Source organism: Neovison vison, chromosome 7, assembly GCF_020171115.1.
Source record: "Neovison vison isolate M4711 chromosome 7, ASM_NN_V1, whole genome shotgun sequence".
NCBI classification, from domain to species: Eukaryota; Metazoa; Chordata; class Mammalia; order Carnivora; family Mustelidae; genus Neogale; species Neogale vison.
In genome coordinates this window covers 18,986,454-19,004,290 of record NC_058097.1, presented here as the reverse complement: position 1 = coordinate 19,004,290, position 17,837 = coordinate 18,986,454, and the positions used below count along the sequence as shown (strand labels likewise).

Here is a 17,837-nt window from a genome sequence, read left to right as displayed (position 1 = left end):
CTGTCCCTGCCCGAAGAGCTCTCCTTGTTCCCTGTGGCACAGGCTGAGGGAAAGACCACTCCCCTGCTCCTGCTTCCTGCTCCGCTACCCCCATGGGCTCCGGAAGCCTACCCCACACTGACCCCCATGCTATTTCCCCTGAAGGCTGTGTCCACCTTCACCCCCCGCCACAGCCAGGGAGCCTTCCCCAAACCCCTGCTAAGTGACAGGGTTCTTCCTTTGCGTGCCACCAAGCGGGCTGGCCCGCGAGCCCTCTGTGCTCATCGCTCACGAGCCACACTGCCCTGTCTCCCCTGCAGCCAGGAGCCCAGAGGCAGCCTGGGAGGCCAACACGCTTGACTGTCCCCTTTGTCCCCACCCCACCCCCATCCAGGGAAAGTCTGACCCATGGGTACCCACGCTCCTTAGCTGCTGTGGGTGTCTGGAGCAATTATCTGGAGAAGAGAGGAAGGAAATGAGAAATACTTCAGCAACCAGAGCAGGCTACCGACAGAATCCATGCAGTACAACCCAGGAGCGTCCTCGCCGCAAATCCTCACTGTGTCCCCTGCCCACGTGACCCTATGTGCGTGCTCACGGCACCCCGCGAGGGCTCTGCACACCACCCAGGTCACTCGGTGCAGGGCTGAAGAGCCCTGCGCACCCGTGCGTTCCCTGCTTCCGGGGCTGCAAGCCACGGTCTCAAATCCACGTGTGTGCAGCACTGGCCCTGGGACAGGAACTCGCCACGGACACACAAAGGGGACACGATCCTGATCGTGGTGCTGGGAGGCCAGATGAGCAAGGCGGCGGGCCATGAAGGGGGTCTTGGAGGGTGCTCCAGGAGCCCAGGGAGATAGCGGGGTGGCAGAGAGGCCAGAGGTCTGGGTGGACAAGGCGATGATAGAGGCTCTGTAAGCAGGCCACAGGGCAGAAAGAAGGCAACGCCAGACGTGGGAGAGTATGAGCAAAGGCCCAGAGGTGAGAGGCTGCCTGCATCTCTGTGCAGGGCTTGGGCCTCCAGCACTGAGGGGAGGAAGGCACAGTGCTCCTACTGAGGAGCCCCTACTGAGTGCCAGCCCCAGCGGGGCAGGAGAGCGTCAGGGGCAAGGACGCAGCGTCTAGAAGCAGGCCTGGCTAGGGGAGCCACTGTATCCCTGACAAGCTCTGATGTGGGAAAGCACGCAATCCCCAGCCTCTGTTCCCCCAGCCCACAGTGGAGGTGGAGACGGTGGAGAGGTGACAGCCCCACCCCCAGGGGCGCTGAGGACTGAAACAGGAGCTCCTGAGAGACAGCCGACCTACTGCCCGCACACACAGGCTGTGCTCCCCAGACCTGAGCACCGGGAGGGCTGCGGGGGTGTTCCAGGCCTTCGGGTGCCTCTGCCAGCCATTTGACTCCACCCACCTAGGCTGAGGCCCAGGAATCTGTATTCTTAGCAAACCCTCCCCTGGTGATCTGCTGTTGTGCTCATGCAATGGTGCTGTCTTCACTTATCTTTGGACAGCCCTGCAAAGTGTGGACAGGTAACCTTTTCCATGGGTGAGGAAAGGCTCAGAGAGGCATGTCGGCTGCTCCAGGTCACGCAGCCAGTGAGAAGCCAAGGTCGGTTCTGAACCAGGTCTGTAACTCTCCAAGCAGAGCATCACGCGCCAAGCCGCCCATCATCTTTGGTCCTGGCAGACGCTAGGTAGGTGTCCCGAGGCCTCCCTGCTACACTCCCCAGTCTGCCCCATCACCCCCACTGTCGCTTCCTCCTCCACTGCTAATCAGGTCTCACAGACCATCCCGTTTCCTGCCGGACCACCGGCTGTCTCCTTTGCTCCCAATGGCACTTCCTGGCCTTGTGCCCTCCCAGGACCTCCCCTGCCTACGGAGTGGTTGGAGCAGGGGCTGGGTGGTGGCAGACATTGGGCATGAGATCCCCAGGGACCCCAAGTAGCACTAGTCCTCATCCTGTGGCCTGGACTACCTCTGCACAGTGACACACCCCGGCCCCGGGGCACGTGCCTGGATGGCCATCCCCTTATACACAGATGACGGGAACAGCAGCCTTCAGGGCAGGGTTGACTTCCCCGTGGACTGGGACCACAAAGGGAACCAGCAGATGGTGCCAAGACAGACCCTGTCCCCATCTGCCACCAGCGCCAAATCCGAGACCCAGCAGGAAGTGATGCATGGCCCCGCCCGGCCCCATGGGCACGTAGACCACACAGCCGGCAGTTGGCACAGGCTGAAGGGGTGCGGGGCCAGGAGAATCGGGCCGAGGGACCAGAGATGGAGTGTTGGCCTATCCTGGCTCCTCTGGGGCCACCCCCACCCTCCAGGAGGGGAAGGCAGAGTTAAGCCTGTTGGAGAAGAAAACAAGAAAACGCTGCGCCTTTGTTTTTTCATTCTGCCAAAAGTGATGGAATGTGCTGGATCCTGTGCAGAGGCCCACCTCAGGACCGTCCCCCTTCCACAGGTCGCTCTGCCCTCTCCAGCATCGTTTGTCCTCCCCATCTGCTGGACGTTCCCTCAGCACAAACATAGCTTTGAACACACACACACACACCATTTCTTGCTCCTGTTCACTCTAAGTCTTAGGAAGGAGCTGTGATCACACACATCTCCCCCCTTCATCCCCCTCTGCTGGCCCCTCTAATCGGCCTTGTATACTCCGTTCCATTTTACCTGCTCTGCCCACAATGGCCCATGACGTCCAGCTTCCTAATCTGCCCTCCCCTCACCCAGGCTGACCCGACGAGACCCTCTCCTCATCCTCGCCGACTGTCCACAGCCCTGCTCTCTCCCAGCCTTCCCCCTCCCTGGATGGGCTCTCCTGGAAGATCTACGGAGGCTGGGATCTCCCTCCTGGTAGGTCCACCCACTCCCAGGGCCTCAGGTAAATAAGCCACAAATCAGCTCGGGGCTTCCGAACCTCATCGCTAGGTCACCCGTAACCACCCCTTTCCAACTGCCAGCCTGGCCTCCCCACCCGGGTGTCTAAAAGCCATGTCAAGCTCACTGTGCCCAAAACAGAGAAACATGTACCTCCCATTCCCAGAAAACATTTTTTCACCCCGTTCCCCACCTCCCTACTCACGTCCGCAGACTGTCCCAGGGCCCTTCTGAGCAAGACGCTCCCCTCTCAGGTGTCTGTCTGCCCCGTCCGATAAAGGATCCCAGCCACTCACCCATGGGAAACAGAGGCAACCACTGAGAGGACGGACTCCCACTGCTCACCCGGGGAGAATCCCAATCCGCTGCGCTGGAGCGGGGCCCGGGTACCCGCAGGTTACGAAAGATCCTCCTGTGTCTCTGAGGGTTCACAGAAACTGAGCCCCTCCCGCCCCCAGCTGCTTGGTTCTGATGGACGGATCCCACGTTCGGACTCACTTGGCTCCTGTGGCTCTCTCAACAGCCACGCGAGGCTGAGGCTCTGATTATCGCCATCTCCGGCTGCGGAAACGGAACATCGGAGGACACCACTGGCTCCACAGTCACGTCAGAAGCAGAGCTAGGGCACCTGACTGCACTAGATACTCCCACGCCCAAATGCCCCCCACAAACCCCAGCTGCTACCTTAGATCTAGAACCCATGCCCGCCGCCTCCAGGGAAAAGGCAGTCTGGCCCTCCAGAGCCAAGGGCTGCTGCCTGCTTCCCATCTCCCACCCAGCCCACCCCCGAGGCCCCTGAAGCCTCCCCATCGCCCGCAAGTCGACCCCTCTCAGCAAGTCAGGGGGCCACTTGGGACGATCTGGGTCTAAGCCCGAGCTGACCCAGGCTGGATTTTTGGCTCTGGACACCCCAGCTGGGGAGATAAGCCCCTTAAACTCAGAGTCTCAGTGCCCTGAGCTATAGAATGGGGTGATGACACCTGCCCTGAGGGTTACGAGGAGGATGAACTAAAGATCTTGCCTCCGGCCGCAGAGCTGAGGCCTGGGGCCAGGGTCTGAGGTGAGCATCCCGGGCCAGATCCAGGCCTAGTCCTCTGTGGGGAGAGCCGGGCCGGGCCGAGGCAACCGCCCACCACAGAGCCTGCCTATCTGCAGCCAGCCCGGCCCTCACAAAGGAACAATAACAGGAAACCATCCCAGGGGGAAGTGGGCCAGGGCCAGCTGGAAAACCTGAAGGGGCGGCAGCCAGGCCTCCCTAGTCGGCGGGGTGTGGCTCTCCTCCAAAGGCTATCGGCAGAGCTTCACACACTCCACAGCAGCTCAGCCCCAGAAGGACGGTCGGACGGAACGAGGACACCTCTCAGCCCACGAGCGCGGTGAGTGACGGAAGCCCGTACCCCACTTCACCCTAAACCAAACTGAGAGAGGGTGCTCGGCTTCCCCGTGTATAGTGCGGCTATTGTCGGGGTCCCAGGGGAGAGCCATTCCCTCGGGACAGACCAGGTCTCCTCCAGGCTCAGAGCAGGGCCGGGAGAGTGCGCCTCGTGTTGGCGGCACAGGCACAAATGGGCCTTCTCAGGGCTGGGGAGAAGGACGCGCTCTCCCACAGGGAGACTCTCCAACTCCGTGTGACTTGAAGGCCCACTGGCTTCCACGGCGCCATGATCGGAGAGGGCGGGAGTCTGTCTGAGTTGCCATCAGAGGCAGAGGACGGGCACCAGGCCTAGCCTCCCCTTGTGAGGCCCTCCGCCATGGGAGAGGGCTTACCAAGGCCTGACATCGTCCCTCCTGCCCAAGTTCTGTGCTGGCCTTAGGAGAGGAGCCCCAGAAGGGGAGCCCTGAGCCCAGGGCTCTGTCAGCCCCTGCCCCCATTTTTAGAATAGGCATGCTGAGGACCGGCCCTCAGCACCTGAGGCCCTGCCTATGGATCCCTCCCCTCCCCTCCCTGCCTTGGACACCGCGGGGGCCAGGTTAGAGCCATGGGAGCCTCAGTCATATGCCCCAAGGTTGGGATCCCACAGCCCTCATATTTCAGGGAAGCCCCCCAAAAGACTTAAAGGCAGGCAGTTTAAGGTGAGATCCCCAGATCTACCCTTCCTTCCCATGTTGCTTTGGGAAAATTACTCAGCACCTCTAAACCTCCATGTTCTCGTTGGAACAATGGAGACGGACTCATTGCGCCAGCCATTACGGGAACTGGAGGTGGTAAGGTTAAAAGGTTCTAAAGACGGAACTCGTGATTCTACCACTGCCAACGAACCCATAAGTTTAGATGCATCCTTTCTCTGCTCCTAGGGGAGGCCACTCAGGGCAAAGTAAGATCGGGAGTTAGGATCTGAACCAGGACCGGCACCCCAAAGCCCAGACTCTTTCTAGCACCAAGGATTTCTTCCATGTCTCAGGTTTCTCATCTATAAACCAGAGGAAAGCAGCCTTTTCATGAGTCAATTATAGGAGGACATGTCCACACCCAGGAATGGCTCACGGAAGGGGGTCATCAGGAAATCACAGCTGAATGTAGCCGTTACCCCAGAGCTGTGAATGTCATGGAGTTTTTGATCCCTGAGGTCAGTCAGTCCCCAGCAGGTGGGGGGGTGAGGCTTCAGTGCACATGAGAGGCTGTGGGCTCCGCTCTTCCCCTGGCAAGCTCTCCGGCCGAGCTTGTGCCCCAGCCTGTGGACGATGCTGCTGTGTGAAGGGGACAGACAGGACCCCACAAGAGAAGAAGGGCACTCTGGGGGAGGCAGGAAGCCTGGGCAACTCAGCGGGTTTAGGAAGGCTGCCGTGGCCATAGGGTTTTTTAGAGCAGGAAGTGCCAGGAGGGCTGGCGACAGTGATGGCCATGAATGCCAGGACCAGGGACTCTGGCTCCCCTTCAGGTGGTGGGGAGTAGCAGAGACCTGCCATCTTTGGGCCCCAGTCTGGGGGGCAGCCGGTGATCTCCAAGGGGCCCAGGCAGCCCTGCCGATTGCTGCTTACCATGGTAAGGCAGTAGAGGAGGCATCTGCTGGCCTGGCAGGGGTTAAGCTGCCCACCCTGCAGTTTCAACCTGACCAATTGTGCTGCGAAACAAGGGCCGGACGTGGGGGCAGGAAACCAGAGGGGCCACATGTATTTTCTTCCAAAGCTGGCTGACTCACAGCTCTGCTGCTGCCTTGGGGACATAAGGTGAACACGGCGGCCACTCTAGAAAAATCTTGGGCTTCTTGCCTACGGGGATCCATCCCAGTTACTCCCAGCACCTCTCCCCACCAGCCCCCTCCCCACCATTCCTGAAGCTACGAAAAGAATTCCCGTTTGACAGAGGGGACCGCGGATGCCGAAAGAGACCAAGCAGGCAGTCCCAGGTTACACAGTGAGCATGAGACGGAAGCAAACTAGGAGTGAGGCCACCTCTTTCTGACCTTGTAGCCTCACCACACTCCATAGTGAAGCTCGGAGAGGGGAAAAGTCAGGGAGGGTTGAACCTGACCGTTTAAGCCACAGAAGAGGCCATGAGAATAAGTCAGGAGCCAAAGGATGCTGGAAGGAATGTTCTAGGAGCCAGGTCCTGCCCTGGGGAGCTTGGGTTCTGGCTAGAGATTCTAAAAAGTCCATCCTAACCCAAGTCCAAACAGAGACTGGGTGGAAAAATCCCAGAAGGCTTCCTAGAGGAAGAATACTGAGATGTCTTAGGTCTGCTCTCTGACCTTCAGTCTTCTATTCTCTCTAGGGCAGGGGATGGACTAAATGGTCCCTAAACTCATTCAGGGACTTCCAGATTATCTGTCTTGGGTCACAGTAACCGTCAGATCCTGGCAGGCACAGATATTGGGAGGAGGGGAAACGTGGACCCCAGGGCCAGGCAGGCAGTGAATGAGATTTCCTTCTGGAGAGGAACAGAGGGGTATGGGAGGTGGGCCCAGGGAAGAACCAGGAAGTGAAGTCAGTGTGAGTTGGCCAGCCAGGCCCACTGCCATCAGGCTGGAGTGGGTGGGTAGGAAAGAGTCAAGACAACTGCATACCTACCTAGCACCTACTGTATACCAGGTTTCACACCGATGATCTCATTTAATCCTCCTGACCAAGGAGGCAGCTACTGTGCCTCCTTTACAGATGAGAGATCTGGGGCTCAGAGAGGCAAGGAATGGGCCTAAGGTTACACAGCTCTTGGGCAGCTTGGCCAGTACAAATAGGCAAGCATGTGGGGCTCATTCTGTTGCTCCCAATGATTGTCTCAGAGCCTCAGTCAAAGTCAGGAAGCCCAAAGATGACTGGAAAAACCTCCCTGCTGGGGGGTGAGGGGTGTTGTCTCCTTGAAACTTGGAGCTGCCCCCATTAGAAGACGGGGAGAGACTGGATAATCCTAGAGCCCAGAAACCCAGCACAAAATTGTTTGAAATCACAAACTAAGTCTGGTGAATTGCTAGTATCTACTTATAAGATTGTACCGAAGATTCAGGGACTGAGTTCAAGTTCAGTAAGAATACATACTGTAATACTGTAATCAGTGATGTGTGCCATGGGTATGGAAAGGGGTGACAGCCTGTGAGCTCTGTCTGGCCAGGTCTACATAAAAGGTTTCTTGCATAGGGACAGGAGTATGTTCATCAGAGGACACCAAGAAACTTGTCCTCAAAGAATCAGAATCCTACTGGTGGTATGTCTAATAGGATGGGCCACTAGCAATGCTATTTGGGGAGGAGATTCTTTTGAGCTATACCAAGGGTTGCACTTGCTCTGACCACCCAAGGTCTTGCCTTTAAGTATGCGGATTTGTGTTTTAAATCCTGTAAGTGAGGAGGGAAGCAGTGACAAGACCAGAACTGGAGACCGAGGCAGGCTGACAGGGAGCAGTGGGGACACTGACACCTCAACGTCCAGGGCCTCGAGTTCATGTAGCATGATGCTGGGTCAAAGTGGAGACCAGTCCAGAACCCACGGGGTCGGAGACACTCAGGCCAGGAGGCAGAGGCTGTGTTAGGGGCAGGAGTCAAAGAGACCTCATCAAAGAGGCAGCCTGGGGCTTGGAAAGAAGTAGAGCATTCACCCAGGGGACACAGCAAAGAGCATTCCATACAGAGGGAACAGCCTGTGCAAAGGGCCTGCTGGAGAGAGGAAGAGCCACATGTGTTCCAGAAATGTCTAGCTCTCCCCGTGGCTGGAAGGGGCAGGGAGACAGGGGAGAGGAGAGCCAGCAGGATGGGCAGGGGCTATGCCTGAGCCCTGAAACCAGGCTCAGGACCTAGGCTTCATCCTGCAAGGTGTGGGGTGGGGGAGCCAGGGAGGAGTGGTCAGCAGGGGAATGGCACAGTCAGCATGAAGGGGAGTCAAGAGAGGGAAGCTGTCAGCAAAACCCTAGAGGAAGGAGATTAGGTCTGGGACCCACAGGAGCAGGTCCCTAGCCTGAATTAAGCCACAAACAAGGAGAAAGCCCAAAGGGGTCAGTTCACAGCTGCTCAATCCTGTCCCCCAACACACCCCATCCCGAGGCTCCTAGGGCTTCACCCTTCATGCTCCCAGTACCTAACAGCTGCCAAGGCCCAGCTGTAAATGCTGGGCATCCAGTGGACAATATGGGAATCCGGGGATCACTGGCCCCAATCTCTGTCCCAGACTGAGGCTCAAGGTGGTGGCGTGGAAAGCAGTGAGGAGAGCCATGCAGGGCCACACAGGGAGCAGGGGCTCCAGCACTTGCCCTTCCCATAGGCACAGCCCCCACATGTTCTGGGCCTTTCCTCCCAGAGCCTAGCCCCAAATCCCTGACCCAGGGCCTCTGGGCTAGAGTCCAGAGCCTGTGGGAGGTTGGGCTAGGAATGATCGTCCTGTCCGCCCTCTGATGCTTTGCCTGGGGCTGGGTTCAGCCCGATCTTGTCCCGGCTGGAGGGGGTGTACTGCATGAGAGCAGAGGGGCCACTCTTCGGGGAGCGTGGGTGAGTGGGGACAGGGGTGTGTATTTACGAAGACTCTGTTGATGGTGTTGTGCGTCCGTGTGGTATCCCTGTCATGTGTGTATCCCTGACCCGCAAGCCTTCTCTGCCCCACCCCAAAGGGCCCTCCACCCTGCCTGATAACCCCTTCAGGCCTAGACTCAGCCCCTAAAGCCTCAGGCTTGAGCATTGCTCTGGTCAGGTCAAGGAGCAGGGGGCTGCTGGTACTGGGGACAGGGCTAGCCCAGGGTCACCTGCCAGGCCATCCCACTGAGAGGCTCCCAGCGGGGTCCAGACTTCCTAGGGTCTTTGTAGCTACAAAAGGAGCAGCTCTTGCGGCTCTTTCCCCTCCCTTTGTCTCCCTCTGTGTCCCCCGAGTCTTTTTTAAACTCACAGAGCTGAGTAGACTTCACAGCGCCTTCGAGACCAAACCTCAGTGACAGATGGAGGCCACAAATAGAAAGGGACCAAAGGGATGTTTGCCTGATGTCCCACAGCAGGTCAGAGAAAAGTAAGACTCCCACTTGGACTGAGACCCTCAGAACAGTCTAGGGTCTGCCGGCCCCCACCTCCAGTTTCTCACTCTCCTCCATCAGCACACCACACAACTTAAAACGGGGTATTTTTTATCAAACGGTTAGTATCCTTCCCCATGGGGGTACAGACTGCATTGGCTCCCCACATGTAGTTTGGTGTGGGGCCCATAGCAGGTGCTCAATGAATGTTTGTTGAGTGCCTATGTAAGCCCAGAGCGCTAGAGAAGGCTTCCAAAAAGTGGGAACATGGGACCAAAGTCCAGGCCGAAGAGAGAGAATGCCAAGTGCAGAGGCCAGGAGGCAGTGACCAAGCCTGGTGGGTGTTAACGTCCTGCAGGCTGGGCTGCTGCCAGAAGCCCACCAAGCACCCCCAGACCCACAGAGGAGACAAGTGAGAGGAGCAGACGAGGCACAGGTCCCCACACTTGGCTCAACCTTCGGAGCACCCCTCAGTCCTCAGGCTCAGCCCGGGCATCTGGATGAAGGGCCCCACCCGCTGTGGGCAAAAATGTGGAGCCAGAGCTTTCCCCGGCCCCGACCTCCCATCTGGGCATAGGTGAGCCCCGCTCTCCCCCAGACTCTCTGAGGCTCCTCGGCCCCTTCTCCTGGGTTCCACGCCTGCTCACTCTGGACCACACACCCCGTCCTCTCATTCTGGGCCCCCCAGACCTTCCCAGATTGACTGAGGGCACAGAGGGTCCATCCTCCTCCAGGAATGCATTCGGAGCTGCCCTCAAAAGCCTCTAGCAGGGCTCCAGGGGTGGGGCCGCATCACAAACCCTGCATGACAGGGACCAGGCCGGGCATCGGGCCTCTGCGTGGAGCTGCCAAGCAGGTCCCCTTGCTCCTGAAGGCTGGTTCCCGGGGCTCCTCAGCTGGGACTTTCTGATCAGAGAAGTCACTTCCAAACTCCTTGGACCCTCTGCTCATCAGTCATACCCCAAATCCACCTGGCAGCATTCTGATCCCTCCGAAAACTTGGTGAAGATAAACAGCTTATAGCAAGGTGAAGAGCTCAAGGAAGCCTGACCCCGGCTGCAGCTCAGACCCCACCTCCAGAGGGTGTGGCCAAGGGCAATTCTGCTTCCAGCTGTGGGCGCGGCTGACTGCCTCTCCAATAGCAGTAGGGGGAGAAACAATCATCGACAGAAACCCTTCCTCTTGGCCTGCAACTTGGAGGCCAAATTTCTAACACAAAAGATGAAAGACCAAATAAATGTGGCTTTTCAGATAGAAAAATCCCTCAGGCCCCTCTGAGTTTGGGTGAGGAAGGAGCCCAGGATTCAGAAAGAGAGCTGGGTAAGAGTTCTAGACCTACCACTTCTGAGTTGTTTGTCTCTGTGCCTCAGTTTCTCCCTCTGGGAAATGGGGGCAGTAATTCCTACGTCCTGGGAATAATATGAAAACCAAATGAGACAGCATCTCCGAAAGCTAAGCATGGACAGCTGCTTATCATCATTACACGTGAGTGTCCCCAGCGAGAGGGAGGCGGCACAATGCAGGGGAGCAGTATTTGGGGTGAAAGGCAGCCTCCGTTCACGTCCTGGCTCCATCTCTCACCGCCCTATGAGCTGGGATGACTGGGTGTTAAGGAATAAAAGTGGTAACTCGACAACTCGGTGAAGCAGACTCCTGTCACAGAGCATTCGTCCACGTTTGGGTTCACTGTTAGCGAGTGTTTTTTGCAACTACTTCGGAATTCAGGCCTGAAAGCCACCCTGACAGGTAGATGCTGTGCTCCCATTGTACAGGTGGTGAAAGCAAGGCTCCGGGCAGTAGAGCGTCTTGTGCACAGTCATGCAGTGGTGAGACAGGGCACCTGAGGTGCAGGAAGCCCACTGAGCCCGCGACCACCACCCTGCGCTGCCTGAGCCTGAAGAGGAAAGATCCATGTGTGACTTGTGGCTGGCCTTGGGGAGGAGGGAAGACAGAGAGGGGGCTCGATGTTCTCCAGGAAAGAGAGGGAGCTGTGATTCGAGACTGCAGCGGGGCTGGCCATCAACACTGGGACCAGGCCCAAGCTTGTGCTGCAATGGGGGTGCGCTGGGAGAGGCCAGGATGGGGGACCAGCCCAGGGACCCTTTTCATCTCTCCCCCCTCTATCCCGTGCTCCAGCAGGTCCCAGTTATTCCACCTCAGAAGCATACTCCAGGGCCCTCCCCTCCTCACCCCAGTCTGGGTGACAGTGACCGCCTCCTCTGGGTCTCCCCTCTCCCAGCCTGCCTCCTCACCGCAGCTACGACCTCTGCAAATCAGACCATGTCACTCTCCCACCCTCTTAAGGAAGAGCTCTCTCCCCAGGCTGCCCCCACACAACCTGATGGTACCCATTTCCAATGGCTGAGCCAACAAACTACCCCAAACATGGGTGACTTAAAACAACACAAGTTATTTCCTTTTCCTCTTACAGTTCTGGAGGGGCCAGGTCTGACACGGGGTTCAGTGGGCTAAAAATCGGGGCTGCGTTCCTCTGGAGATCTAGGGGAGAATCTGTTTCCTCGCCTCTTCTGGCTTCAAGAGGCCGCTCACATTCCTTGGCCCGTGGCCACATATCACACCAATTTCTGTCTCCACTGTCACATCTCCTTTTACCTGGTTCTGACCTTCTTGCCTTCATCTTTTAAAGACACTCTAATTATATTATGCATAACATGATGCACATAATCCAGGACCACCACCCTCTCTCAAGATCCTTCACTTCATCATATCTGGTGCTCGCTTCGGCAGCACATATACACTTCATCATATCTGCTCAAAGTCCTTTTGCCATAGAAAGTAACATATTCACAGATTCCAAGGGATTCAGACATGGACCTCTTTGGGGGGCTTTCCCTCAGCCTACCACACTGATCTCCTCACCTCTTCCTATGTCTCACCCCTTGTTGCTCATTTCTATCTGACCCAGGGCTTCTTTTGGTTCTTCAAGCACCCCCCACCCATTTTTCTACCTCAGGGCCTTTGCACATGTTAGTCCTGCCTAGAAAGACTTTCCTTCCCCTGGTACTCCTAAGACTAACACTAAGGTGCTGGCTTAAGTGTCATCTCTCTGAGAGGCCTCCCCTGACCTCAGCCAGCCACCCTCTCTCTGAGTTGCACCCCCCAGTGTAACACTAGCTGGCGTTTTCTTAACTTGCTTATTTTCCTGGTGTTCCCACTACAGCGTGCACTCCCTGAGGTCAATCCCATGTGCCTTTCTTACTGCTGTACCCCAGTGCCCATTATGGAACCCACGTATAGTAGGTACCCAGTACCCACGTGGCTCAGTGCATCGGTTTGCACTCCACCTTATCTAAAGGCCTGAGGATTCTCTCTCCGTTTCTCAGTTTCACTTCTGTTTGTTTTACTTTTTCATATTTGAGTCACTTCTCACTGGGGAGGAAGATCCAAGACTCGAAGTCCCTTTGTAGGCAGAAAAGGAAATGACCCGCTAGGCCTGAGTCTGGCAATGTTGGGGCAGGGGCATGCCGGCCACATCCCCTGAGTCCGGACCAGCTTCCTGGCCAGCACTCCCAACATCCCCAAATCCTTATTCACTGCCTTCCTCCCACCTAGAGGGACTACCCTCTCCATGTCCTACCCTCAAAAGACACCAAGCCTCCTTCAGTTCCACCACCTCATAACTGAGGAACATGAGACCCAGAACCTCTCCCCAGGCACATGGCACATTCGTTCACTGACAAGCTCCAGTGTTCTGTCCCACCCAAGCCTGGGAGCCCGCTTTCTCCTGGGCCAGCAGCAGGGACCACAGGGTGGGGGCCTCAGATGCTAAGATCAGCAGACCCAGAGGCGAGGCTAGCGCAGCGCAGACATCCCGGGCTCTCACTGAGGACAGCCTGGCGCCAGCGTCTTAGAGGAAATGTTACTAGAGTTTACAAAACTCCTGTAATGTGCAAAATCCAGGCTCTCCCTCAGGCCAAGATGGGGGACAAGCCAGGTGGCAGCCTCCTATCCAGGATCCTGTGGTCCTTGTCTCTCTCCAAGCAGGAACCCTGGTTCCCACTCCCACCCATATGTCCTCTGACCCTGAACTTACCCAGGAGCCACAGATGAGTGATGCAGGGACCCAGCATGAGTAGACTAATGGGGTCAGGGTTGAGAGAGCACAATGATAACCAGAATCACAGCCTTCACCTACCATAGGGGAGTGGGGAAAAACCCCCTTTCCTGGAATTCAGGATGAAACCAGGCTGTGATTTCTGGGTGACCCAAGATTCTGGTCCAGGCTGATTTCCTGTCCCAAGAGGTGCCATTTAGGGTCTGCAAGCACACTGGGCCCTGTGCTTAAGGCCTGTTTTCGTGTTCTTCTGTCTCTATCTTGAAATTCTTAATACTTTTTGAACAAAGGGCCCCACACTTCCATTTTACACTGGGCCCCACAAACTATGAAGCCGGTCCTGTGAGCCCAGCCTCTCAATCCCCCGCCTTTCCCCACTCCTGTTCTTGTAATAGTTACTAAACTGATCACCAACTGTGAGTTCCGGGCCTGGTGAGGGCCTGACCCTCCAGGTTAAGACACTGGGGTCTCCTAAGGACTTTCTGAATACAGCATCAAAGCAAGAGTGCCACAGGGGCTCTCCTGCTGGCGGGGGTGGGGAGGGCATGTTTGCTCAGAGGCGTCTTGAAGTCCCACCCCACAGCAGCTGTGTGGACAAGAGAGGGCAGTGGGAGAAAACACGACCTTTGGGGCCAGGCAGACTTGGTTCGAATCTCGCTCTGCGGCTCACAGTCTGGGATCTCAGGAATGTTAACTAAACCCCTCTGCTCCTCAGCTTGTTGGTCACGTGAGGATTATAATTAATCCACTTCGAGAGTAACCAGGAAAATTAAATGAGATGACACACGTAAAGCGCTGCTGCACAGTGTCGGGCTTGTAATAAGTACTTGATAAGTGGTAGCTGTTGAGGTCAGACACCAAGGCTCCATCCCCAGCCCCACCATTCGCTCCGGGGGGTGGGGGGAATCTTAACGTCTTGTGTGTAAAAGGAGGGTTATGGGGTGTCACAGCACAGGGCTTTGGAAGCTCCCATCAGCAACCACATCACCCTCTCCTCCAGAGAAACCTTCCGTCCAGCCCTTCCCGGGGGTCCCTCGGTCACCGGCACTCGCCTCCAGATGAGCGCACATGAACTTCAGGAGAAGGGGTTTCTGCGTCTGCCTCCCTCCTCGAGACCGGGAGCGAGTGGGGGCGGGGCAGGAACAGCGTCTGGTTGTGCGGGTAGGAGCAGAGAGGAAAGGACCGCAGAGTGAACATAAGGGAAGTTCCCTCGGCAGCAGGCAGCTGCTCACACGCCGGAGTATGACCGCCACGCCTTGGTGGCGTCCCCCCTCTTTCCCCAGCTCGGCGCCTCTCGGGAAGATGCAGACGCTCGTGCTGCTGCTCGCCTCGGTGGGCACCTGCCTGGACCCGCTGGTGGTGGCGGCAACAGGCCCCGGCCCTGTCCGACCAGACTCCCCCGGCATGCTGCGCACCCACCAGCGCCAGAAGAGAGACTGGATTTGGAACCAGATGCACATCGATGAAGAGAAAAACACCTCACTGCCCCATTATGTGGGCAAGGTAAGGCTCGGGCCCCAGAGCAGGTGCGGCATCAGCAGCAGGTGGCCCGCAATGATGGTGGCAGCGGGACAGCTGGTGACACACTGTCCTGGCTGCCAGGGGGCGGCCGGTGGCTGTGAAGGTAATGGTGGTAGAGCAGACAGAGCTGGTGGAAGGGGTCATGACACTGAAGGGAAAGGTGGTGGTGGTGACAGGGAAGGGAAGGTGGTGCCCCAGCAGCTGGGGGCGGGGCCAGTCAGGGAAGCTCCACGCACAGCCTGCCCAGACCAGCAGGCTGACTGTGCCCACGGGCTCCTCGGGCTCCCTAGAATGGCTGGGAAATGACAATGCCTCAGGATGGCCTCTCAGAGAGAAAGATGCTTGATCAGGGTCACATGAGAAGACTCGGACAGAGCCCAAGGAGAACAAACCCCAGGAAAGCGCAGGGTTCCTGACTTCCAACACAAACGTGAACTCTGCGTCACAGAGGAAAATGTCATCAACCCACCTACATCTTTCCCAATGGGATAACTGTGCCATGAATCAGCCACTGATGAGGACGGCCAGCCCCGAGGAAAATCTGCGGCGCGAGGAAGGGAGAGCCCGCAGAAAGCGGAAGCCACCTGGCTCATGCATAGCCCTGACTTGGAAGCCTTCAGAAGGCTCTCCTCTCCCAAGGGTCTTCGAGCAGCAGGAAGAGCGTCAGGCCTGCCATCATCTGCCAAGAGCGTTCACTTGGCACCTGGCATTGGGCCAGGGGACAGAGAAGCCACAAGCAGTCCCCACCCTGGGAAGGAACAGGGTGCCTGGGAGAGGCAAGGACAAGTTTCCAAGGATCGTCTCCTGGCTCCCAAAGACGTAATCTGAGGGAAGGAAATCCCTGTTTATCAAGGCCACAGTCCGGAGCCTTTGTTTACAGACTGGTTGGACAATGGGAGTGAGCCCTGAGCAGCTTTCTGAATCCATAAATATGGGTCAGCATGGCTTTCAGCATTAAGACGTTATATCCAAATATACTGATAATTTAAAAAGTGAGAGCGAGAGAGAGACCACTCCCAGAAACCCATACTCTCAGTCTGACTATGAGGAAAATATCAGATAAATTCCAGTAGAGAAGCATCCCACAAAATACCTGACCAGTACCCGTCAGAACTGTCAAGGTCATCAAAAACACTGGAAGACTGAGAAACTGTCATAGCCAAGAGGAACCCAAAGAAACATGATGACTAGATGTAATGAGGTGTCCTGGATAGATTCCTAGAGCGGAGAAAGGACATGAAGCAAAAACTGAGGGCATCTGTATGAATGATGGACCCCAGTCACTACAAATGTATTGGTCCTGGTCCACTAATGAGAACAAAGGCACCATACTAACATAACATCACCATAAAACGTTGATAATCATGGAAACTGGGAGCAGGATGCATGAGAACTCTCTGTCTTATCTTCTCAGTTTTCTTATAAATCTAAAACTGTTCTAAAAAATAAAGTGTTGGAGGGAAGGAGCTTATATTCCAAAGGAATCTTGTGCAGAATTCCAATAAAATAGGTCAAAGCTCAATCTCTCCCCACCACTAACCCTGCCCATGTGGGTCCTAACGCACCCCCCGCCCCGAACCAAGTTTGGAACTACCAGCTAACCCTAAACAACTCACACAGAGTCCCAGACTATCCCTTCTCCTTGAATCCCCGCTGTTCCCCTGAGCCACAGGCTGCAGAGCTGGGGTGTTTTCTTCTTGCCTCCTGACCCACTGTTCATCATACATCCTGGCCCCTGGGTCTTGGGACCCCCCCATGAACCCACCACCCAGTACACCAAGGCACTCCAGGCCCTGCTCCACCCAAGGTGGAGGCCCTTACACCTGTCTCCACTTCCCAACCTTGCAGACTCTTTTCCAAGCTGTCCTCTGGCTCCCCCCCCCACCCCCCGCCCTGATGCTGCTCTCAACCAGGGCTCCAGGGTTACACTGCTGCTCAATCCTAGGGATGCCTTCTAGGCTCATGGGATTTGACCACACCCTTCTTGACACCCACTCTTTCTTGGTTCTCCTCATCAGACACCTTACTCAAGGCTCTTGCTCCCTGGACCCATAAGGCCCTGTCTCGGAGTCTCAGCCCTGGGAGCAGGAACGGGGTCTGGATTACCCCTGTGCTTCCAGCGTCCTGCCTAGCAACTTTTAGGCAACTGATTTATACATTTTTAATTGAATTGAACTGCATTTTCTTAAATATTCTAACCATCTATGAGAGTACCACTTTACATGCATGAAATATGATTCTCTTATGTTCCTTAAAGTCTCTGTTTCTTAGATTCTATAAATGACATGTTTCACACTTCTACCCTAATATCTTTTAACATATGGATATACCATAAATAATAACATGTATTTATTGAGAGCCTGTGCAAATGGCTTTACGTACATTAGCTTCCAAATCTTTTTCAAAATCTTGTTCTTGGGGCGTCTGGGGGGCTCCAGTCAGTTAAGCGTCTGCCTTTAGCTCAGGTCATGTTCTCAGGGTCCTGAAATCAAACCCCATGCTGGGCTCCATGTTCAGTGGGAAGTCTGCTTCCCCCTCTGACCCTCCCCTATCTTGTGCGCTTGCTCTCTCTCTCTCTCTCTCTCAAATAAACAAATAAAATCTTCAAAAAATTATTTTAAAAAATAAATTTTAGTCCCTAGGGCACTAATACTACGTGTTACAAAGGACAAATGTTCTTATTGCAATGGGAAATCCTGAGTTAAAGCTCATTAGTTTTCTTCTATAGGACTATGCATTGTAAATCTCCAAGAAGAGAACACTTGATGTACCGTTCCAAAACTAAATTGACTGGAATCGGTGGTTTGCTGATAAATGTCTGACAACTGGTTCTCCAGGGAAAAAAAAAAAGTCCTGATTCACAGCATTTGCTCATTTCCATGTGTAAATACTTTCACTCTGTCTGTTTCAAGGTCCTAACTTAATGGCACCAAAGACAGAGTTGTGAAAAGATACGT

General features: G+C 55.8%; 1 protein-coding gene across 2 annotated transcripts in view; it reads left to right on the top strand.

Annotated features, from left to right (window-relative positions):
* The first annotated feature begins 4,137 nt into the window (after nucleotides 1-4,137).
* The window catches only part of CDH5 (cadherin 5), a 31,354-nt gene continuing 17,654 nt past the window's right edge, over nucleotides 4,138-17,837 (top strand). Inside the window, exons 1-2 of one of the 2 annotated variants that reach the window (XM_044256015.1) lie at nucleotides 4,138-4,236; nucleotides 14,643-14,862. In XM_044256015.1, the coding sequence (XP_044111950.1) occupies nucleotides 14,662-14,862 (201 nt within the window). In that variant the 5' untranslated portion in view covers nucleotides 4,138-4,236; nucleotides 14,643-14,661. Of the gene's footprint in view, nucleotides 4,237-10,764; nucleotides 10,770-14,642; nucleotides 14,863-17,837 lie in introns of those variants that run through there. The other variant, XM_044256014.1, reaches the window with a different exon arrangement.